Source organism: Camelus dromedarius, chromosome 15, assembly GCF_036321535.1.
Source record: "Camelus dromedarius isolate mCamDro1 chromosome 15, mCamDro1.pat, whole genome shotgun sequence".
NCBI classification, from domain to species: Eukaryota; Metazoa; Chordata; class Mammalia; order Artiodactyla; family Camelidae; genus Camelus; species Camelus dromedarius.
This window is the reverse complement of record NC_087450.1, coordinates 32565257-32591047: the sequence shown is the minus strand read 5'-3', so window position 1 is coordinate 32591047 and position 25791 is coordinate 32565257. Positions and strand designations below refer to the sequence as shown.

The following is a 25791-nucleotide window of genomic DNA, read 5'->3' as shown; positions in this document are numbered from 1 at the left end:
TTAAGTATATGTTCTAGGAAAACACATGTGCACCAAGATTTTTCAAAACAGCACTGTTTTATAATTTTTAAAAATGAGAACTGAAATACTCATTGATAGTGGAATGGATAAAACTTGTGGTACAAATACTCAGTGGCATGAGTGAAGGAACTACAGCTCTGTGCATCAGTGTGAATGAATCTCGGAAGTACAATTGGTTCAATCAGGAAAAAAGTGCTAGAGTAATACATACTGTACTTCACACCAGTGTAAGGCGTCAGACATATAAAACTAAACAGTCCCAAATGAATGTGGTTAAACTAGAAGGGATACTGATTATAAATTTCAGGATTAAATAGGCTTCAGTGGTCTTGACAATATTCTATTTCTTAAATTGTGGGGGGGGTATGTGGGTATTTGTTTTATTACTCTTTAGCTGTACGTATACATTATATAAAATATATGTATGATATTTCCTGATGTTTGAAGAATTAAATCATTAATGGGACAACCTCAACTTTAAAATGAGATCAATTTGGAGCCTAAAAAAAAGATTACTAATTTGGAAAAGAATTCAATCCCTGTTTACAACCAATAGGTGTGCTGGAGACTGAAGCTCAGTCAGATAAATATTAATTTCCCAGACTTTGAATCTTGAGCAAGTGACTTTCAGAAAGGAAACAGGCAGAAAGAGAAATCGTTGCAGTGATCAGCAAGCAGCAGCAGGCAAGGCTGCTCTTGGTGTAGCTTTCACAGTATTCAGCTGCCCAGACTTAGGGGTCCTGTTGTTTCCTGATGGTTTTCCAAGCTGGCCGCCCACCCTCCCTATCGTTCCTACAGTCCCCTCTAGCTTTTTATTGAAGACCCCACCTGCCTTCCAACCTTTCTTTATTCCTAAATCAAAAACAAATTTGGAAATAGAAATTCCAAACTATTTTTAAAAATCTTATGAGAAGCTCTTGTGGGTTTTGAACCTGTTTGTTGAAATGTGAAACAGCAATGCCAACAAATAATGTATTTTTTTATATAAATGATACTTAGGATTGAAAAGTGGTTGATAAATACAGTCAACAATTCAGTTTAATTTGCATTTAGGCATCATTATAAGGTGTCTTTTCAGGTGAAATAGGCATTAAAAACAATCTAAATTAAAATGACTTAGAACTAGGCTTTCAAGTCACTGTATTGAAGTATTAAACCAATGTGCTAAAAATAAGCATATTCTATTACACTGCTCTCAATACAAAATATAATTTTGTATTATACTTGAATGAAAATAATTTTTATGTATGTGTAAAGTCCTATTCTTTCAAAATTCCTTTTTATAAGTATTTGTATATAATTTCTTGGTACAATATTATGTATAACTCATAAAAGTTATAAAATTGCTCAGATTTATAAATACATTAAGTGATGGTTCATTGAGTTTTTACAAATAGGAATATATAGTTTTCTTGTGAAGTTAGGTAACAGTCACAGCTGAAAAAGGTATCTTACAAAGATATGTAGATCCACATGAAAGTCAGTTGAGCTAGACAAGTGTCTCTCAAAATGTGATTCTTTAGTTGCCAGCATGCTCTTTTGAAGATCTCATCCAACATCTATTGGGAAAAAAAATCTTTAGTTATAGGGATGAGGCTATGAAATCTGTATTTTGAGCAAATAATAACAGCAAACAGTTTATGAGGTTAATCGTGTTTCAAGCACTATTCTAAGCACTACGCATTAACTCATTATTCACTGCAACCCTGTGAAGTGTAGGTACTACTGTTGTTATTACCATTTGACAGATGAGGAATTTGAGGTACAAGTGACTAAGAAATTTACTCAAGGTCACACAACTAGCAAGTGTTGGGGCTAGGGTTGTATGTGGGAAGCATACCAAGGCATTCTCCTTTCCGAAGTCATTTGAAATTGGAAAAGCTTTACTCTAAAATAATGGTAAAGTTGGGAGGGAGGGTGGTGCACAGTGGTACTTTACAGTTCTCTATGGTTTTAAGTCTTTGTCAGCCGGCACTGAGTAAAAGCTATCCTAGTGCTACTTCATGGATTCAAGACTTGGCAATATTAAGCAGTGTATTCTTTAGCACGTCATTTGAGTTATATTTGTTTTTAAGAGAATCCAAGTAATGGGTTTCAATCAATCAAGTAAAGTCTTTAATTTGATATTCAGTGAAACCTAGGCAAAGTCAAATGTTTGTAGAACCGAGATTTTTATGTTTAATTAAATTTTGGAGTTGTCTTTAGGATCACTGGCAGAAAAAAACTTGATTACAGCAAAGTGTTGCACCATTCTGAATATTCTGATTTTTCCATCATATATACTGAACCCTAGAGTTATAAACTGAATTATTTTTTTAAAAAAACAGGTTTTGTTTCTTGGTTTTCCTTTGTCCTAGAACAGTGGTTTTCAACTTGCTGCACATATGAATTACCAGAGAGGCTTTTTAAAAAAAACTACTGGTATCTAGGTCCCAACCCCAGAGATTCTAATGTGCTAGGATCGAAAAACCACTGTTCTAGAAGAAGGATGTATGGGGATATTTTCTTGGCTGCTTTTTTGCTGTTCTAGTAAATTTGGATAATACTGAAAAAAATATACTTGAGATTAGGATTTACTAGAAAATAGGTAGAATATTGTAGATAAATTTTCTATCCAATTTAAACATGTAAAAGAAATTTAAACATGTAACACCTACAATTTTTTTCCCTTTCAGATTCATTAATAAACATGGGTGCATTTTTGGATAAACCTAAAACTGAGAAACATAATGCTCATGGTGCTGGGAATGGTTTACGTTATGGCCTGAGCAGCATGCAAGGATGGAGAGTGGAAATGGAAGATGCACACACAGCTGTTGTAGGTATTCCTCACGGCTTGGAGGACTGGTCATTTTTTGCAGTTTATGATGGTCACGCTGGATCCCGAGTAGCAAATTATTGCTCAACACACTTATTAGAACACATCACTAATAACGAAGACTTTAGGGCAGCTGGAAAATCAGGATCTGCTCTTGAGCCTTCAGTGGAAAACGTCAAGAATGGTATCAGAACTGGCTTTTTGAAAATCGATGAATACATGCGTAACTTTTCAGACCTCAGAAATGGCATGGACAGGAGCGGTTCAACTGCCGTGGGAGTTATGATTTCACCTAAGCATGTCTACTTTATCAACTGTGGTGATTCACGTGCTGTTCTGTATAGGAATGGACAAGTCTGCTTTTCTACCCAGGATCACAAACCTTGCAACCCAAGGGAGAAGGAGCGAATCCAAAATGCAGGAGGCAGCGTAATGATACAGCGTGTTAATGGATCGTTAGCAGTATCTCGTGCTCTGGGGGACTATGATTACAAGTGTGTTGATGGCAAGGGTCCAACAGAACAACTTGTTTCTCCAGAGCCTGAGGTTTATGAAATTTTAAGAGCAGAAGAGGATGAGTTTATCATCTTGGCTTGTGATGGGATCTGGGATGTTATGAGTAATGAGGAGCTCTGTGAATTTGTTAAATCTAGGCTTGAGGTATCTGATGACCTGGAAAATGTGTGCAATTGGGTAGTGGACACTTGTTTACATAAGGTATGTAAGTCTTTTTATTATAATTAATATACCCTACTAATTTTGATAAGGCATGGTAAGTAAAATTAAGCAAACTTAAAGTTTTAAAACTTTTAGTATTTTCATTAGGGAAGACCTATATATATTTCAAAATTATTTTCTTCACCATCCTTATTTGTCTCAACCTTCTAATTGGAAAATTAAGTTTAATAAATTTGTTGTCATTTAAGTATGGCATGTTGTGGCAGTGGCATCCATACAGAATTGTGACTTTTCATTAAAATTCTCAACATTGACAGTAGTTGTCTTATGCCTGATTATGAAGCAGTTTGATAATATACATATATATAGTATGATTCTGTGCTAGATGTACAAACGATCAAGAGCCACATAAAATATTGAAAGATATACTAGAAACCTAGACCAAAGTTCTGTAATTTAGTTCTGAGCCTGCTAGCAGCTAAGACAAAAACTGAAGTAAGAATTGTATATTTATTATGTAGTGAAAAAAGCTTTTTCCTAGCAATAAAATCTAAAAGGAATTTACATGTGACTCTTTATATAAATAATGTATGACATGGTAGAGAATATCCTACTTTTATAGAAGAGATCAAAATTCTTTTCCATATAGATATTTTTAATCATCACTGATTAAAAAACAAAGATTATTATGAAATACAATCCTATGAAAAATTCCTGTGGAACACTAAACTTTAATTTACGTTTGTAACAGTCTATGAATCTTAACTTGAAACAGTAATGGGGGGGAGTGAATCTAGACTAACAGATAATTCGCAATTTCCTTGGATATCTTTAAAATGTTCAGTAGTTTCAAGTGGGTTTTTGACAGTGTCTATATAGTCATCAATTAAAATTTGAGTTATCTGGCCAGTGCCTAGAATATGCAGGTATTCTGTGACTGATTGAAAAGACACCAAGCCAAAACTAACCTTTGGTTATATGATATTTGACTTATTTATCTTATCTAGATTAGAGCAATTTTATTTCCTTACCATGACAGTTGCTGTGGAAGATATAGGCATGGCCAGAAAGTTATTCAAAGGATCTCTGGAAATATCCAGGTTTTGCTGGAGGCATCTACTTTTCTAGAATGGGAAGAGACAACTTCAAAAAGAAAATTTAAAAGCTGGTGTTTCCAGGTGGCAGCCTTTTTCTGAAAGGATTTTAATGATGGTACCTCTGGCTCTTCTGTTTTTTTATTTGTTTTGAAAGCACATTGTATCCTTTTCAGTTCTCTGGATGAATTAAGTACAGAAATATTCATGGTTGTCAGTGATCGAATAGTAAGTGGCTCTAAAAATGTCTTCCCCTCTGGACTCTAAATGGAGATTCTGACCTGCAGCTTTTTGAGACAAAACCATGCATGTTTTTTTACCTAACTAGGAAGTGAAAACAGCATTTTCCCCAATTATTTGGGGGAAAAAGAAGTGTATTCTTGTTATTGGGAAAAAAAATCCAAATAATACAGAGTATATTTTTAAAAATCTAGATATTACAGAATATGTAAAGAAACACTCAAAATTTGCCACCCACCTAAGTTGGCTATTTTCATTAATGTGGTATATGTTTTTCCAGTATTCCCTGCTTCAGAAAAGTGTGTATTTTTTTTTATAAAAATGAGATCATTTTACTTATTCTACAATTTGCCTTTTTGTTCAACAATATGTAGTAGAGAGATCTCTATGTCTGTATGTATTGATCTAAATTATTTTTTGTGGTTCTATAGCAGAATGACATGCAGTTTTGAGGAAATAACCAGAAATCTGTTAAGTCTGTAATTTGGAGTAAAGAAAGACGTTTATATTGGGGATTAACTGCACTCCCCCTTACGTTGAAATTTTGGATGTTAGTTTTCAGGAATTTTGACTCCATTCTTCTGAATGGGGTTTAAATGATTCTGGTGGCATATCTCCATTTGATAGGTTTTTATCAGTTTAAGGTGATTCAATATTTCTGTTTAGTGTGTTAAAAGATTAGGCAGAATCCTAGAATCTCAGAAATGAGAAATGATAAAAGGGACAAGGGTTTGGAACACCAACCTCTTCATTTAATTTAGTTGAGTGAGGTTGACCATCATAGTTTGAATGAAGTGGTATTTAAATTGAAATCAGTTTTCAGAAGCTTAGTTAGCTGTTTTGTGTTGAAACATAACAGATGTATTAATTTTTGAACCAACACTGCATGCTGCTTATAGGACTAAATAAACTTCTTACCATTCCTGTTTTTTTCTAACTCCATAATTTTGTCATTCAAGTTGTTTGTATTGTAAAACCAAGGGTTAGCAGTATTATAAAACAATATGATTAAAATATATGATTGCTTTGAATTAAATCTGAAAGATTGAATCTAAATTTTAAAATCCATGGGAAGCATGTAGCCAGTGCTTAGCACTTGGCAATTGTTCGGTAGGTGTTAGCTGCTTGAAGAGGAGAGAGAGAAGTATATCTAATTTTTAAGTAAATGTTTTAAAGATGTTTTCCTGATAATAGATTGAAATTAAGTGTTAATATTTTCTAACACTTGTCATGCCCTAATAGTTTACAAGAACTTTTACACGTTAACTCATGAAATCTTTGGGGATTATGATCATCATAATCACAGTAATATCAATAAATTATTGCTTTTTATTAGCCAAATGCTGTTCTAAACACTTAACACATTTTAACTTGTTTAATTTTCACAACAAACTTAAAGGGTCGTTAGCATTATTATTGTTGATGATAATCGTCTTTCAGGGTTGTTAACAATATGAAGCTGTAAGTGTTGGATGACTCTGGTCAGGTATCACCCTATTTAGGTAATTAACACTAGGGGAGAGTGGTCCCTAAGAAGGCAGCTTTCCCATTTTATTGCCAGTGCTACTAGTATTCATGGTGTTTATACTAACGAATTTCAGGTTGCATATATTATGTAACTGCTATTTCCATTGCCTTTCATAACTTAGAAATCACACTCATTTCATTTATCCTCATAGAAACTTTTGAGGGGAACAAAATAAAAATTTTTATTTCTAATTTGCTAGTAAGAAATTAGAGGTTTGTCATTAAAAGACTGTTTTAAAAAACAAACTGTAAGTCAGCTATTTGGTGACTGTTGAAGCAGAGACTAGAATCCAAGTTTTCTGACTCAAATTTTGTATATATATTGCCAGTATTTCCCAGAGGGTTTGATAAAAAAATTTTCCCAAGGGAAACATTAAGATTTTCCTTTTCTTTCTTCAGTAATTATAAGATTAATTTTAAAAGTTTTGAACAACTACAACAGTGTTTGAAGTATTTATTAATCTTTATGTCCCTCATCAGTCTCATCCCCCTTAGGTAAACCCTGTTTAGAGTTTGCATATTATATATCCTTCCAAATAGTTCCCTGTGTTTATTCACACAAATGTATAAAAGTATTTAAAAAATAAGGTTTTCTTTCCTTTTGTTTTTGTTTTTTGCTTTTTACAAAAATGGCTCATACTATGCATGTTACTTTGCCACTGCTTTGCTTTTCTTAAATCATAAATATCAATACTCCTTTAAATTGGTTTTTTAAATATAATTTGATTTTCCTTAATTTGTATTGTATACACCACCTGTCAGAAGCGTGTTTATTGTAAAACGTGAGATAATACCTGATAGTTGGATTAAATTGAGGGGAAATTAATAGCACTGTCCAGAGGCAGTATCAGTCCAGATTATTGATAAAACATGAAAAATGTACTTGTATATACCCCCCACAATAATTGTTTAGCTCTAAACTCAGTTTTTCCAGTATATTTTTCAAATATCATCATAAATAATGCAAAAGTAGACGTAGATAATATTAGAGTGGGGTGTGTTTGGGTATTTTGAAGTATAGAAGAGAAGGGTGTAAAAGAACATCATATGTAGTATAAAAATTCCCATACTTCCTTGGTTCATGGTGCCTGAGTATCTCAATTTTTTTACAGTGCTACTTGGCCCTATTAATATTTGACAGTTACAAGTATTAAGTAGTTAGATCCAAACTCAATGAGTATATCTGTCTTAACAGAATAATACACATACATGGAAAAAATGTTTTATTTCACTCTTTAAAAGACTCCAGTTAAATACTAATGAGATGTGTGCACTTGTTGGACACTGCACAACTTCTCAAACCTTGGAGTCATTGGGCATTGCCACCCTTGTTTCCTGTAACACATTGACTTTTATGAGGATTTGCTTTTTATTCAGCAATCCCCAAAACCTCAGCTTTGGAAGGATAGAATGTCATCAAGAGGAATATAGCGCTATCTGACGTTAAAAGTGTGAACTACATCGGGCTAGTTTCTACAGATGTTGAGTACTGCTGTTTCCTCCTCGTTTAAAATAACTCTGAGTGCTCTGTGACCCTCTGGGGCTCCTTGGCACTGTTTAGAACCCAGGTTTAGTACCAGGATGTAGGCTTTGGAAACATACAGCTGAGTTTTAAGTTATTCTGTGCCACTTACTATGAATTTGGGCAAAGCTTCAGCTTCTTCATCTTATAAAATAGAGATGATAATATCTTCTTCATGGAGTTGAGAGTAAATAAAGCTTTTGGCAAGTGCCTGAACAGTATCTGGTTTACAGACCTCAATAAATTTTACTTCTATTGATGATGATTATGAAACAAAGAAATAAATTTGTATGGAGGAAATAAAGGTTCGGGCTATTAGGTGATGGTAGAATTGAGTATTCTTGAAAGGAAGTAATGATAGGCTTCATCTTTCATGGATAGGTGAAAATTTGGTCTATTCCTTAAGCTTGGCTGTTTTTTGAACTGTATGTAAGTGAGATAACTGCAGTGAGTGCCTGTTTTTAAAAAATTGATTAAAAAATGAATACTGATTGTTTCCTTATCAGATACTCATTCGTTAACTTTTGGTGGTAACAGAGATTCTGTTCACAATTTATTTCATATGCTGTGTTAACACTTAATCCAGGATGCTTCTTTGAAACCATGAAGCAGTCAACTTGTAAACTTAATAGCATTGAGGGAAGGTATAACTCAATGGTAGAGTGCCAGCTTAGCATGCACAAGGTCCTGGGTTTGATCCCCAGTACCTCCATTTAAAACAAACAAACAAATAAACTGACCCCCCCACCCCAAAAAAAAGTAAAGAAAAAAAACGCCCCAAACTGAAACTGGATGTGAGGGCAATCTGGCTGTGACATCTGTCACCCCATTGATCGCCAGAGTTGATTCGGTTGATCTGTCTAGCTAGGCAGGTGTCTCCTTCCTCCCTCACCGCTCAATGTGCGTCCTCCCGAAGCTGCGCGCTCTGTCGAAGAGGACGACCATCCCCGATAGAGGAGGACCGTTCCCCGTCAAGGGTATACGAGTAGCTGCGCTCCCCTGCTAGAACCTCCAAACAAGCTCTTAAAACTGAAACTAACAGCATCAAATTATTTTCTCATTAATTTTAGGCATCCTTACTTACGGCAGGGCCACTGCTACTTTGACCTATAATTGTCTGTTAAAGCTCTGATTCTGTAGAATACTACTGCTGTGCTTTTGTCAAAATTTTTTTAAAAAATAAAAGATACTGAAATAATTAGTCTTAAACATCTAGCTAATTGCCTTAGTTGTTCAAGCTGGTTTGGTGGAGGTTTTTTTGTTTCTTTTTTTTTTTGGTTAATCATATTTCATTTCTGGACTTAACAAAAAATTTATGTTGATTATGCAAGGATGATTTATCTCTAGAAAATTTAAAGAAGCATAAAGGGAAGGATCTTTTCCAATTGCTGTATAAAAATTACTCAAATATACTTATACTTTGTGTTTAGGGGAAAGTCATCTTTATGTAGAAATAGAAGCACTGTCATTGAAGTCACACATGCCAAGGTGTTAATGTAAATTATTTCCTTTAAATATCTTTGGGTATTTAAACTTTTTGAAACTATCTTTCAGTTAATTTTCCAAATCATAGGGATGTATATTTTATAACTTACAAAAATCTAATGGAAATTATATATATATATATATATATAAAAATTAGGAATGGCTAAACAATACTATTATCAAATTAGAAAATGGTTAGAAGAAACTGGATTTCTAAAAATGTAAGGTGTTAATTCTGTTTATTCATAAAATTGCTTTTAAAAAATCATTGGTATTCAAGGAATGATTGGTTCTTGAGTATCTGGTGTAGAGTTTTTGCCTGACCTGAGTTTCCATGGTAAATTCTGATTCCTGTGAAATGTATTGCTATTTGGAACCATCAGGTTTTAATATATGTGTCTTTGTGTGTGTCTGTCTGTCTATCTCTCTCTCTCTCTCTCTCTCTCTCTCTCTCTCTCTCTCTCTCTCTATATATATATATATATATATATATATACACACACAGTCAATGTAGTATATCTAATATTAAGTCACTATGAAAGGTTTGGTGGGTTTCATTAAGGAATGAAATTTGTTTGGGCTAATTTGGAAATACTGATTTTTTTTTTTCCTCCAGATATTGAGAATCTGTTTCTCATACGATTCTTCTAAAGCATGAGAATCTGTGGGGTGTTACTCTTTTTGAAGTCTTAAGATCCATCCTTTTCTGCCTTCAAACTTGGCTCCATTGAGTTTTAGGAGGTGGTAGCAGTTTTTCAAGGGCTGCCTCCGTCTTTGGCTGTGTCATGCGGATCCCCAAAAGGTGGCAAGTCTGAAGCAAACAATGCCTGCCAAAATTCTGGCCATAATGACTGAAAAGACTAGCATGGGTGTGGCCTTGGCTCTTTTCACTTGGATTGGCAAATCCCACCTTTACTGACTAGTTGTTTAGAATGATGAATGGAAGGGGGGGCGGTGTTAAATCACTATTCTAAGAATAGTTTCATTCTGTTCTAAGAAACTTAAATACATCTACAAGAAAAGTAATAAGAAAGTGTTTAAAATTTATTGCTTGTAGTCTCATGATAATAGCATAGTATATATTCTGTACTTCTTTTTAATATAGATCTTTTGTGATGGTGTTATTTAAAAGGCAGCAGTAAGTAAAATTTGTCCTTAATTTAGCAGTTTTTAGCTGCTCTCTACAGATCCTGACACTGTTTGTAATTCTGTATAACAGTCTGATGTCATTTCTTCAAAAATTATTACATCTGACGACAGTGTATCACAGTCATCCAGTTACATTCCATTGTTCAATACTCTCAAAGCAGTTTCCAGTTTAATTTTTCTTCTCTGCTTGTTGTTCAGTTTAGTGTCTTAGTGTTTAATGATCAGCAATTTTCAGCTATGTCAGTAGTTTCAGTAGCATTGCCCTGATTCAGGTTAATTAGGGAAAAATGGCACATTTCTTTGGGAGGAAGTGTTTTGGACCTGCATCACTTTGGGAATATTCAATCTTGAATAGGAAGTAGATTTCAAGATTTAATATGTATGAAGATACCTTATTTCTCAGGTTGTGGAATGGTGGTGGATGAGAAGAGGTATACAGAATTAAAAGTCATAGAATAATTACAGATCTACCCATACCTGGAGTCCTTGCTTCTTCAGGGTGTGTTTCAAACAGTTCTTTGGAATGAAGGCGAAGGCTGTACAATCGGATGATTAAATTATAATTGCTTGATGCGATTGAATCTGTTTTGAAATAAATAATACAAAGTTGGGAGACTATAAAAACACAGTTTTTCTTTTTCTTTCTTTAATATACAGGGAAGTCGAGATAACATGAGTATTGTACTAGTTTGCTTTTCAAATGCCCCCAAGGTCTCAGATGAAGCAGTGAGAAAAGATTCAGAGTTGGATAAGTACTTGGAATCACGGGTAGAAGGTAAGAAAGATGCTTTTCTTTTCTTTTTTTTAAGAAAGAAAGGAAAAATAGCATTTTTTTTATCAGATAATTCTTTTAAAATTTTGTAAAGTTCTTTGGGCTAAAAATCCATTATTCAGGAATGAGGGAGTGGAGAAGCTAGTCTGTTTAATATCGTTGCTGATATGTTTGGGTTTAAATCTATCATCTTGTTTGTTTACATATGTTCCACCTATTCTTTTTCCCTTTTTCTCCTTCTTGCCTTTTGGATTAGTCACTATTTTCTATTCCAGTTTATCCCTGCATTTGCTTATTAATATACATTCTTTTAAAAATTCATTTAGTGGTTACCTTGATAGAGAATACATGTTAGAGATTGATATTGAAAATGAACTTAATACTTTATTTTGATTTTATATGTGCTGTTCTTAAGATGTAAAATTACTTTTTATAAAGTTATAGTACGTCTCTCCTTGCTTTCTCCTCACCCCCTCTTTCAACCTCCACCCCCTAGTTGATAATCATTCTTACAAAATTCTTTCCTCAATTCAGGGTTACATACTGACCTATATTTTTGTTATACTTTTATGACCTGTTATTATTTTTAATGGTAAATTTGAATGATTATGGTGTAGTAGGCTTGTTGAATTTAGCCTATTAGTCATATTTTGGACATATGTCCAAATATGTAGCTATAGTAAATGGTAGAGTTTTGAAATGTGAAGATTTGTAACTTCAAATGTGTAATTACTGAAGGAAAATTACATTCTTCTGCAGCTTTGGGGAGGGGGGCAGATTTATCTTTTCTGAATTTACAGCTATCAAACCCTAAGCAAGGTGCTTAAAGATTTTTTTTGTTGATCTGCAATTTCTTGAGCTCTGAATTGTGAGCTCTGCTTTCAGGATAATGGAAAGATAAGAAACATATGTAAACACTTTGAAGACCATGTCAGAGGCTCTCTTATTCCTGTTGATAATATAATAAGAGGAGCTGTTTATAGAATTTGTTAATAATACCCATTTTCTGATAAGCTCTATTGTGTTTGGGTGGGTAATTGCTGGTTCAAGTTTATCAGAAGACAAGAAGTGTTTTCTTATTGTCCTATTTCCTCATTCATAAAAAGGAAATTAGATAGTTTTCATTTGGGGAAGAACTCTTCATTTTGGTTAGCCTACTTAATTATGTGATCTTGGCTAACTTGCCTAACCTCTTAAGGCTCCCTTCTTTATTATGAACTAAAGATAAAAACACCAACCATGGAGGTTGTTTTAATAAATGAATGAGGTAACTTTGTTAAGTACCTGATATGGTGCCTAACAAATAAATCTTCAGCAAACCATAGCTTTTATTAACTCTTGTGTAACAGCTAAATTTTAATTTCTTAAATATGAGGTCAGTTCAGCTCAATATGGGTTGTTAACATTTGGTATTAATTTTCTTTTACATAATTTTAATTTTCCAAAATAAATATTATGTGGCAGTGATGACAGGTAATATTATGAAATGATCTCGGAGGCCTGTGACAAATGCTTGATTCTAATCAATCAAAAAAGGCTTAAACATCCTTGACTAAAGCAGCCACTATAAGTCAGGATGTCCTGGTACCTAACTGTTCTATAAGACAGTGTTCTTCAAGAGCATTATATTTCTGTTAGGGTTTTAAATCATGTAGTCTGACATTAAAATTTTGAGGTAAAAGCATTCTGGTGTATGGGCAAATCTGTGTATGTGTTTTTAGTGGGAGTGGGAGGGGGAGGTGTGATGCTAAAATGAACAGGGACTAGCCTTTAACCTAAATTGATTAATTAGGTATTTGGTGAGCGCCTTCTGCATGTATTCTCTTCTTCAGCTTTACCTGAGCATGTGTGTCACTGGGGATGGAACAGAAAACAAAGCAGATACGTTCTTGATCTCATGGAGTTTATGTTCTAGTAGAGACCAATAGTTTTTTTTTTTAAGTTGAAGAAAAACAAAGCAAGAAGCAGATATTAACAAGGAATATTGGTTACAAGGGTCTCTGTGAGGAAAAACGCTTGAGCAGATACCTGTGTGTGGGAGAGAGTGGCTATCTGAGAGAGGAACATTGGAGGCAAAGGGAGCAGCAGAGACTGAGGAGGGAATGTGATTAGAGTGCGTGGCTGGATTAGGATAAACTGGTAGAAAAGTGAAAGACTAGGAGACAGAGGTTGCTGAGAAGCAGATCATGTAGGTCTGCAGACCAAAATGAGGACTTTGGACTTTATTCAAATGGTGATGGGAAGTCACTGGAAGATTTTGAGTGCAAGAGTGACATGAACTGACTTTTTTAAAGGGGCCCTCTCAGTTGCTTTGTGAAGAAGAGATTGTAAAGAGGGGACAAGAGAGGAAGCATAGAGACCAGTTAGGAATCATGCGTCGATACAGGAGGCAGATGATGGGGGTGGATTCGGCTGCAGCAGCACTAGTGGAAGGGTGTGAAGATTGGTTGGTAAAGGGCTAGACCACAGTGGATCTCATTTGGGGGAGATTTTTTCCCCTAAGGAGATATGTGGCAATGCCTGGAGACAGTTTTGGTGTCTTAACTGAGGCAATGCCACTGGGATCTAGTGAGTGAGATCAGGATGTTACATTCTGTAGTGCAAAACAGCCTTCACACGCACACACACTAATTGTCCAAAACATCAGTAATGCTGAGGATGAGAAACCCTGAATACAAAGATACAAGTGTAATGTAGAAAAATTGCAGTGGTGCCTTCCTGAAGGTTGCAGTCTATGACACAGGAAACCTCATGTACAGTGGGAGTATGTAGCAATACATCTATGCCAGGTTTGGGTCAGAGAAGAATTTGACATAGTGACATATAAATTGAAACCTGAACAATGAATACAGTTTAACCATACAAAGGAGTTGGTTGGATTGGTGTAAAAAAGTGTCCCAAAGCAAGAGAGGAAGTACATGTGAAAATCTAGACAAGTAGAAGGCTTCTTTGTATAGTCTTTGGAGATACTAGGTGGGAGTTGAGCAGAGTTGAATGGGAGTGGTGAAAGTTAAGGTCACAGTCGGGGGCCTTGTGAGACATGGGAAACAGTTTGGATTTTGCATCTTGATGGCTACTTAGGACACTGCTCTTTTGTTGTCTTAAAAGTAAGTTGCCATTGTCTGATTTTTGAGGAGTTTATGTGTTGATACTGGCCAAATAATTATGCCTTAAAAATCTGTTTTCCGTAAATTGTAAGTATAAGTGGAACATGTAAATGTTTTATTTTGTTCTCAATATTAGCAAGTTCTGAGATTTATTTTCCTTTTTTGTTTTAAATTATTGTGGAGCATAACTATTTAGGCATCAAAAAACCTGTAAAAACACTTTAATTTTCCCCTTTCTCCTTATAATCCTTATCCATCCATTGCTTTTGTTTTCCTTGAATTACAGTATTAATAACTTTTGTATTTTTATATAGAATAGAAAAAAACTGTTTTTCCGTGTAGCTGTGCTGTGTTCATAGGGATCATTTTTAGTGATTAAAAACCATTTCTCTCAGTGGCTGTACAAAAATTTTCTTAACTGTCCCTTTACTGGACATTTAATTTGTTCCAATTTTTGCTTTTATGAATAGTGCTAGAGCATATATATACAAATAACTTTTAATCTTTTTTTGTTCCTTGTGTGGTAGTAAGGTGATATCTGCTTTTCATATTTTAAAATAGGCACTACCCAATAGTAGCTCGTTTCACTTTGTGAATAGGAGTTATCACATTAATTTAGAAACTCTTTTTCAAAACCTACAGAAATTATGAAGAAGTCTGGTGAGGGAGGAATGCCTGATCTTGCCCATGTCGTGCGCATCTTGTCTGCAGAAAATATCCCAAATTTGCCTCCTGGGGGAGGTCTTGCTGGCAAGTAAGTAGAGCAAAAAGAACTAATTTTGACTTCATTTATACTTAGTAATTAAATAATTTTAGGAAGAAGTACATCAATTATCTAAAGATGAAGTGGGTTGTTAGTTCTTACATCAGAGAAGAACTCTAAAATTCCATCCAAAAGGGAATTTTTTAAAGGAATTATTTATTTTACTCTTTGAGGATGAAGGCCCTTCTTTCCTTGGTAAGTGAGAAATGGATTGTGCAGGATCAAATTCTGCATGAAATGCATAAACTGTATTTTTGGCAAGTATTTAGTGCAGCAGTTAATTTTTTTTTAGTATAGTCAAGATATGAAGTATTATTTTAAATACTTAGAGGCTTAATAATAATTGTATGTAACTTAATAAAACTAAAGCATAATTTTTTTTAGGCGCAACGTTATTGAAACTGTTTATAGTAGGCTGAATCCACATAGAGAAAGTGATGGGGTAAGTTTTATTTTATTTCTTAAGTATTTTAAATAACTTTGTAATATAAATGCTAGATATGAATGGATGCACACAATGAAATCTATAGTAATTTATGACTGCTTTTCATTTTAAGGAGTCAGTTAAAGTTTAAAGAAATGTATGAAGTCGAGGTAGAGAGAAAGTTCTGCTTTGTAGATAGGTTTATTGTCACTTAATGGGCATCAAATACCCTTTTGTTTGGGCTGTACTTACTTTCTCCCTGTGTGTCTTCCTTTCCTTCTTCTCTTCCCTTAAGCCTTAATTTTCAGTCAAAAAATGTGCTTTTCAATATCTTAGTTTCTTCTCCAGCAGGCTGCTACCATCACTGACAGTGATAAAAATCAGTTATTATTTTAAAGACCTGACCTTTCAGTGCCCCTGTGTGCCCAGTTGAACACCTGAGGATAATTTCTTTCTAATATTCTTACTGTGCTGTGGGTTGTGTGTTGAACTGGGGTAATCATTTTTGTTGTACCCTGCTGTGCTTCACCAGAGCAAAACGCTTTGTCTGTCCCTTTACCTTCCTTAGGAATACGGATGAGCTGTCTGCTGCTCCTCCGTAGTTTGTTTTATTTTAGTATTAGTACCAGAAGTCAAAACAGTGTCATTTTAAAAAATTGCCCTAAATTTCAAAGTCAGTACTTCAGGTAACTATCTTCTCATAGAGTTTTCAAGGTTTTTGGACATTTAAAATGAATAATTTAATTTTTAACATGTATGCTGCAAAGATTTAAGGGAGCCAAACTTAATAATGAAACTTGTTGAGAAGAAATAGACTCACCTTCTGAGTCTCCAGCTCCTCTTGGCAGGTCTTGAGAGAGACATTAGTCACTGAGAAAAATTATATATCATCTCAATTGCACTGTTTTCCCAGGGTTCTTTATTGCACAGAAATCTCACATAATTTATTTTTTTCTTAACAATAAAAAGTATTCTGACAAAAGGAAATTTTACAAGTATACATTTTAGTTAGTGGAATCACAGTGATGCTATATATTGCTACTAACAATTTATATCTTGGTCTGGAGCAGTGATTCTGAGTCTTCATTTTGTGACAGGTGCCTCATAGTATTAAGAATTATATTCAAAGCTGTGGAAATTAAAGATATGTTATGTAATGCATTTAGAGAATCCTAAAAGAAATGAGGATAGGATGTTGATAACAGCTAAAAAGATGGTGGTAATTGGGAGGTAAAGAGAGTCTTATCTCTTCAGCTAGCCGTAGATTCTTCACAGCATTCGCCACCATGTTTAGAGGAAATAAGCCCTCAAATAGTTATTGATTATTGGCCTTATAAGTACTCCTGTTTCCTTATGTTTTTGCAAATTCAACCTTTGTGTGTAATCGGGAAAAATTATTTCATTATACTTTACTGAATTTCTTGGTCTCTCAAGAAAGTTGGCAGCTTTTACTCAAAAAAAAAAAAAGTTTTATAACCTGAAATTTCTGTTTAACATACCAAGGATGAATTTGAAGCTTTTTAAAAAAATAGGAGATGCTTATACGTAGCAGCTATATAAACTATGAATAAATAGGCAACAGAACCATGAAACTGAGGGGAGATGCTCAGAATATTAAATTGCCTTAAATATGATTATTATATGACTGTATAAATTAAGGAGATGTATAGTTAATTACCTTTATATATAAACTTTCTAAGATCAAGCACTGACAATCTACCATGTAGTGAGTTGATGTGGGGAGGAGATTGATCACAAAACACAAGGCATGGTCCCCCATCCCTACTCTCAGTGCAGCTGGCAATGTAGATTTAAAACAAAAGTTAAATGATAAATGGTTTCACATTATTTACTAAAGAATAAAAAGATGATGAAATATAGAATGTGATTAATTGCCATATGTATTGTACAATGATTGCTTGCAGTCAGATTTTCAGAGAGAAAATGGGATTTGAAGAATGGTTGAATGGCAGAAGTGAAAGGAGGAAGGTAATGGTTCTTTGAAAGGAAGAACATCGTTTTGGCTAGAGCAGAGAACTGCTGTGGTGACAAAGAATTCAGGTGCCAGAAGTATTTCTGGAGAGACGAGAGAGGACTTTTGAACTTTGTGTTTTAGAGTGAGGAGCCACCATATGTTTGGAGCATTAAAATGATAGACTCAAAGGAATATCTGTGGATATCTGTGGTATTTTACTCTGTTAGAAGTGTGCAGTATTAGATTAAAGAGAGGCTGGAAGTCAAATAGTTGTGAAATGATTGCAGAGATCACATAAGTGTAAACCCATCGTTAGTAGATAGATGTGTGGATTAGAGAACTTTCCTATTTGTTGTTAAAAAAAAACACCTCATTTTTGCAGCCCAGAATCCCATTTTAGGAAACATTACCCTTTCAGAGTAATTATGACCTTGGAAAAATGTTGAACGATAATCACAAGTAGCAGAAATGTACTAAAAAATATAAAAGAAACATAAAATGAAGAAATTATAGATGTTTGATTAAATTCTTAGCTCTTAACTTGACCTACTAAAGCAGTGAGTTAGGCACAGAAGTGCTTCGCAAATGCTTTTCAACTTGGTTAGATCTGTGCCATCTGGAAGATGTTGCCAGGAAGTACACAGTGGCAGGAGCTGTTACAGGTAACTTGCAGAATGGGAAAGACAAAAGTCTGGTAGAAATACAGAGGAGAAGACACTTGGGAGGTATTATTTAAAACAATTTTGCTTAAATAACAAAAATAATTTTTATTCAGATTTTTTTTCTTTAAAAAAAGCTAGCCAGAGTTAACAGCGATTGTTTAGATTCCTAAAATGTCTACTTTGTATCACATACAGAATTTTTCTGCTGTAAATGCCTATATACAGTACCATTAGAAATAGAGATTCATCTATTTTTCTTATATTAAAATCTTTTGGTTAATTAATGTATTTTTAAAAGCTGAGTTGGATATAAGTCAACTTAGGTCATTTAAAATATATTCAGAAAGTTCACTATTAAGTTATTTTTTAGTTCAACTTTTTAGAATATGTTCAATTAATGTAAGCAATATTGATATTTTCCCAGCTTTAAAATCAAAATCTGTGGAAAAGCTTCTAGCATAAGGGGGTTTGTGAACCTCCCAAAAGTCTTTGCAGATATATTTATGTGTGCATACACATTCTCTAATGATTTAGAGTTATGTCTGCAACTTTCATCAGTTCCTCAAACGAGTTTGTAACCCCAAAAGGATAATCTCCTAGAGGACCAGAAAAAATAAAATTACGTTTGTTCTAAGTTGTTGTTATGTGAGATCACTCCCAGTCCACCCCCTTTTCTTCCTCTAAATGCTAGCTTGGTTTTGTAACTAGAATGTACATTCTCTGAGATCTGGAACTTTATCTTCTTTATTTATGGCTGTAGTCCCAGCACCTATAGCAGTGCCTGGCACATGGTGAGAGTTCAATAAATACTAGTTAAATAAAAAATATTTCTATTTCTTTCTTTCTAGTAGTTTGCTAAGACTATCCTGAAACCATATATTTCAAAAAATAATTAGAGGTTGCTAATTGGTATGGAAGTTTATTTTTTGAGCTTTGTATTTTCTGTGCCAAAATGTGAAGTTCTTCCTTCAAAGGAGACTTAGAGTGCTTTTGAATTAGTGCACCACTGATCAAGTAGCTGTGTAAGTAGAAGTTTTCCAAGGGAAAAGGGGAAACTTGTTTACACCTACTTCCTCCTACTTGTGCCAAGCCGTATCTGTTTGTCTGTATCTAAATACTGATCATAGGTTATCTCCTCAACACCCTTCTTTTACAGAGAAGACTAAGACTCAGTGAGATGGAGTAGCTTGCCCAGGTTGCACAGCTGGATAAACCGAGTAACAAGAATTTGAATCTAAGTCAGAATGACTCAAAAAACTATTCCCTTTATTTTATACCTTTCCGTGCAGCCTCTCTAAGATAGAGGGTTTGTATGTATCTGTACCCCCACTCTGTCCACTGTGCAAGAAAAATCATTGCCCATTCTGTTGTGAATCTTATATTTAATAGTCTTAAGGTGCTCTGTTTTTGATGAGGAAGTTGTTGTGACTAAGCAGTCAAGCTCAGTGCCTTATTAGTTATTTTTCATTTAAATACATGTTTTTATTTATCCTGATTCAAAAAACTTATTTTAAGACATTTGGATTTGGAGAGGGGGGAAGGAGGACAGGACAAAAAGCCCTAAAGAATCTCCCTGTTTTCACATTGTTAACTTTTGTGTACAATCTTCTTTTTTATTTTATTTCAAATAAAGCAAGTATATTTTTATATTACAGTTTTAGGACTTTACTTTTTCACTTGTCAAAGCATTCTTATGGAGAAGACCTACCTACACTGTTGGAAAATGCACTAAGTTTAGTCACTACTTTTTTAGGTGTCATTTAATATACCACTTCTTACAGCTTTGTGGTCTTGACCATTTAAATGACTCTTAAATTATTTCAAACTGATTAAATTTTATAGAATCTTGCAGATAATGTATAATTTATTAGATTCTCCATTAGTCATTGTTAATTATACCTCATGAAGTCATTTTTGAGAAATGTCTAAAAATTATTTTTACCTGACAAAGCAGGGCATGGGGACTCTTAACACAGTAAATATTTATGCTGGCATTCTTTTTCTCCACTGTTTTAGCTAGTCTTTTGAGGAATTTTGCTTATGGCAACTGTGTTTTTAAAAAACTGCTGCAAATAAATAATAGCTAGTTAAATTTTATTAAATGTTCCTAGATTTCCTTCCCCTCTGTTGGCTCTCTGCCTGATTTATCCATATTCCTGTGCCTTACGTGGTGCAAGGCAGTGTTTTTATAATGAGAAATTTGATTCTCAAGCTGTATTAGTCTAGATGATAATAAAGCCTTAAAAACAAAATCTGAGGAAATGTCCTGAATTCCTAGCTCCATAATTGATTTTTTGTCCTATAATTTCATTAATTTTTCTATATGAAGGAGAAATACATTATAGACTTCAATATGAAATAATTTATGTTTTAATTCTACAATAATTTTAAGCAGTATTTATTTAGTATGCGTCTATTTATATGGGGCACTTATATGCAAAACCTGTTACCATAATGTATTCAAAAGAGCATTCAGAGGGACGTTGATGTCAGTTGCACCTGTAAACAAATCTGAGCTCTGTCACTTACTAGCATTGTCACCCTGACAAACAACTTAAATCTCTCTGAGCCTTAGTTTCTTCACTTATAAAAATTAGAGTTACAGTACCTGTTACATAGGGTACGTACAGGATTAAATGAGATTATGTATATAAAGCTCTTAGTTCTTAGCACTAATTTTCCTTCCCTAGGTGGTAGGGAGGATACAGAAAGGAATAGAATTATCTTTATTTCAAAGAGTTTACAGTCTAACTGGAGAGATAATTGTGAACAGTAGCAAGGTGGAATTAACTGCTATAATAGATGTGCAAACATGATGTGCTTTATGAGTTCAGGTAAAGAGGGTTTAGCTAAGCAAAACAATCCTTTTCTGATACTAATGAAAATCCACGACAGAGTTGTGTAACAATATTTTGAAGAATCAAATGAAATGGCTGGGAAAGAGGTTTCACCCTTCCATTGTCTATGCAGCACAACAAAAGAATATAATTTGCGATAATATAAAATAACTTAAATGTGGCCGTTAGCTCAAATTCTTTTCAATTGGTTGTTGTAAATCCATGCTACTTAATTTACAGTTTTTAAAAAGCAACTACTTCTCTCTCCCCAACTGCTCTGCAGTTCACAGAAACATAGATGATTACTGTAAAAAAGAAATGTGTCAGATGGAGAAAGAGGTGCTTTATCTTTGAAAACCACCTCCCCCCCCCAATTGACTGAAATACAATGAGTATAACAACCTTTGATCCAACCGTATCAGTAAGTTCAAGTAGGTAGAGTTAAGACAGCTTATCAGTGGTTCTCCATCTTGGCCATATATCAGAATCACCTGTCAGGCTTTAAAAATAGATCACCTCAACCCACTGAATCTGAATATAATGGGATGGAACTTTGGCATATGTATAATTGTAAAAACTCTTTAGGTGATTCTGGTGCGAAACCAGGGTTGAGGTCTCAGCGTGTAAATCAGCTGCCCACTTGAAGCAGATTTTGTTTGAGTGTCCTGGAAGTTCTTCTTTTTTTTTTTTTTTAAATAGAGAGTTGTTGGTTTGAGGGACTTTTCTTTAGAGGGCAGGTAGGAGTCTTACGCCCTATATTGAAAGTTCTTTGTGATTTACTATCAAGTAGAAAATTTCCTTTTGGAAGACCTGATTAAAGACTGGTAAGATTTGTGATTAGCAAGACTCTACTCATTGTTCCATTTTAACCTTTCCTGAATAGATTCACATGAGAGACTTTATTTAGGGAAATAGATTTATTTAGTACAGAAGGAAAGGTAAGGGGAAAAATAAGAAAAATCTTAACAGCACATTTTATTATGTTCTCCCCACACAATAAACTTTGCAAATTAAAACGTAAATGATTTTGACAGTTAATATTCTTGATATAGAAAATCAGAAAATTCAAAGAAAATAAAACATCTGAAACTTCACTACCTAATATTATCATTTTTATATTGCTGTATTTTCTTTCCTCCCAGACATTTTACATATAATATCCTAAAATGGACAGGTTCACAGACATATATGTACATATAAAACATATGCTGTACACAGTCATCTATTGCTTTTTGCCACAAGGACACTTTCTTTTTTTCTTTTTTCTTTTTAAAGCATTCATGTGCTCTCATTTTTCTAATAAGCATTGCCATTTATTATGTGGTTATAGTAGTATTATCTTTGTTATAGAATTATAGAGTAACAGCCTTCAAAGATGGTTAAGAGTTTGTGTCAGATCATCTATATCAGTAACCTTTTTGTATTTTATTTTCCCCACATTTAATGATGAAAACTTCCAAAAATATAGAAAAATTAAAATGATCATAATGAACAATTGTATACCTTCTACCTAGATTCAACACGTAATGTTTTACCATATTTGCTTTATCTCTCTTTATATATACATGTGTGTATGTACATACATGACTTTTTTTGACTGACCCTTTGATAGCAAATTGCAGACATCATAATATTTTACCTCTAAATATTTTGGCATGCAGCTCTTAAGAATGAGGACATTTTTCTACATAACCATAATATTATACATAAGAAAATTAATAATAAATTTAATGTCATCTAATATTGATCCCAAATTTTCCCAGTTGTGCCTAGAATGACTGCTAGTCCATTTGTTACCAGTCAAGCCTATTAAGCAAGTCTTTGACCGAGCCCCCAATTCTTTTCCCCTTGACACTGATTATAATGAGACTGAGCAAGCTTTTTATAGGATGTCCTACATTCTGGATCATATGATTCTTTGTGGTGTCCTTTCACATGATCCTCTTTTTCTTGTTTTCCTGTAAATTGGGAATTAGCTTCATTAGTTATTAAACATTTTTGGCAAGAACATAGGCCATAGCTTTGTCCTCCCTGATGCATCACATCAGGAGGCACAGAATATAAGATTGATTTGCTTTTTAGTCTCTCAGTGTAACTATAATCAGATTGGATATTAGAGCTTGTTCTGCTAACAAGATTAAGTAGCTACTATTTTAGAAACCTGTAGATTTTATAAAATTCTGTGAAAGGATTGAGTAGTGTACTGTTTGCAACTTAATTACGTTTTTGAATAATTGGTCTATTTTATCTAGAAATGTTTTTATTAAAATATTTAAAGACAAAAAGTAATATTTTTATCCACAAAAGCTTTACAATTTCCCCAGTATCTAGTTTAAATTTCTGTAGTTTTACATTTTGTGTCTCCTTTCCTTCCTATCATTTAGCAGAAATGAAGAAACTAATGTTCTCATGGCCTGCTTTTCTGTCCTTTCCTACTGCTTTAAACACTAATTTCCTTTTATACTAGATAATTATAGCCAATTGTTTTTTTTTTTTTTTAAGTAAGTCAGCTTTAGGAGATGCTTGTGTTGCCTTTGAATTTTAATAGCCAAGTAAATTTCAGATTAAACTTCGAATATCAATGTGAAATAAACGTGAACTAGTTCTTGATAATTTGCTAAAAATAATGAGATACTTCAACTGGAAATTTTTATTAATTGACACAAATAAGCCTTGATACTTATTTAATGAAATGTTCTCATGCCTAGACTATATTACTCATGGTAGACAAATGAGTGTTTTGCTGTGATATGTTATGAAATACATGTGATATCCTAGTTTGTCTACTGACACTGGGGTCTTGAATCTTAAAAAAAGGCCTCCGATGAAGCAGAGGAAAGTGGATCACAGGGAAAATTGGTGGAAGCTCTCAGGCAAATGAGAATTAATCATAGGGGCAACTACCGACAACTTCTGGAGGAGATGCTGACTAGTTACAGGCTAGCTAAAGTAGAGGGAGAAGAAAGCCCTGCTGAACCAGCTGCTGCCGCTGCTTCTTCGAACAGTGATGCTGGAAACCCAGTGGCAATGCAGGAAAGCCATACTGAATCAAAGAGTGATCTTGCTGAACTAGACAGCTGTAATGAAGATGCAGGGACAAAGATGAGTGGTGAAAAAATATGACCTTACTTTGTGGTAATATTTTTGTGATCTTTGATTTGATGGTTTTTACTTAGGAAATACAATGTATGCGTTTATATAACCGTTTTGTTACTTGAATATTGGTAAACTAGTTTTATTATATTCATATAGCCTTGTTTTTTTTTAAGAAGGCCTTTGCATACATCTTTATCAGATAGTTTAAAATCGGCTATTTATATAGTACCTTGAATTTAATAAAATTATATGTCCTTTCATGTTGTATGCTGGAAATAAGGCCACCAGTTATTAGTCAGTAGTTAAATTCATACTAGATAGAATTAGAGATTACTGAATAGCAAGGTTACTTTATATTGTGGAAAAACTTGTTAATATAGATTTATACTGCTTCACATTATTTTCCGTTAATAGTACATTCATAGTTAGCTATGTAATAAATTTGTGTTTTCTTCAGTAATTTTAGTTATTCAAAGAATGGCAGATGCTGGCCTGTAATTTCTTTTCAAGAATGATCATTTGTGTGTTCTTTGAGTTGTTTATATTTCACTCTCTGTAGTTTTATTTTTAGAAGTTCTGAGATACTGGATGTGTGATTATTTTTCCTTTCTCTGTATTCTTTATGAAACATAATTTTTGAAAAACCTATGTATTATTCATGCAGCTTTGGTTTGTATATTCTGTATAGCCTAACTACATACATCAAAATGTATGTCAACCAAGTGTTTAGAATGAAATTATAAGTGTTTAAGTCCAAATAAAGCATGTGATGTGGAATAACCTATGCATGTTGTACTTATTTTTAAATTATTATTTTTTAAACAACCAGGTTTGGTATATTGGGAAAATACCCATTAGAATTTCATTTGTATTTATATAAAATTTAGAAAACTTTTGGCTTGGTGCATTTTTCATTAACTGAAAGGAAAAAAATGTTGAGAAGTCTTGCTTACTCAAAGTAAATCTATTTTGTTTCTTATCCCCTTTTTGTGATGTAAAATATTAATCTTTAGACAGAATGGACACACGTAGACATGTTAGAATATTGCCATGATGAGCTTTTAAAAGATTGCAAGACTGTCAGCTTTGCTCTAAGCATTCATCAGATATTAATAAATGCGAGAATTATGAGATATTTTAAATAGCAGATATGAGTTTGGTTTTTGTTAAAATGAATCTTTAGAATACAGATGACTGTTAGTCACATGGGAAAGTGTTTCTTAAAACAACTATTTTGTGAATGTAGAACATTAACTTTTCTTTTTCATGTTTTACGTTTATCGTGTGTCTAAAGTTGCTTGAGGTACCATAAGTTGAAACTGTGGAATCTTCAGGTGTAGCTGATGTTTTGATCTATTTTTCCAATGCCAGAATGTTTTTAAGTGGTTTGAGAAACAGGAAGGCATTTGGTGGAGAGGGGAGAAAAACCCAGCCAGTTATCTATCTATATTAGATCCATGTGTATACACACAATGTACAATTCACACACCTCTCTATAAAAGTACCTTTTCAAAGAAAGGAAGGTAGTTTGTTCATCTAATTTTGTTTTCTTTTGAAATTCAATCCAACCTGGAAGTGGTTTAGGTAAATAATAATAATATTCTTCCTTTTTTCTTCCTGT

At 33.8% G+C, this 25791-nt stretch overlaps 1 protein-coding gene across 6 annotated transcripts in view; it reads left to right on the top strand.

Annotated features, from left to right (window-relative positions):
* The window catches only part of PPM1B (protein phosphatase, Mg2+/Mn2+ dependent 1B), a 78083-nt gene that overhangs the window by 36727 nt on the left and 15565 nt on the right, over positions 1–25791 (top strand). For 2 of the 6 annotated variants that reach the window (XM_031466932.2, XM_031466933.2), the window contains exons 2-5: positions 2697–3556; positions 11192–11309; positions 15056–15167; positions 15561–15618. In XM_031466932.2, coding sequence (XP_031322792.1) covers positions 2711–3556; positions 11192–11309; positions 15056–15167; positions 15561–15618 — 1134 coding nt within the window. In that variant the 5' untranslated portion in view covers positions 2697–2710. Of the gene's footprint in view, positions 1–2696; positions 3557–11191; positions 11310–15055; positions 15168–15560; positions 15619–17525; positions 25787–25791 lie in introns of those variants that run through there. The other 4 variants (XM_064494530.1, XM_010997157.3, XM_031466934.2 and 1 more) reach the window with 4 other exon arrangements.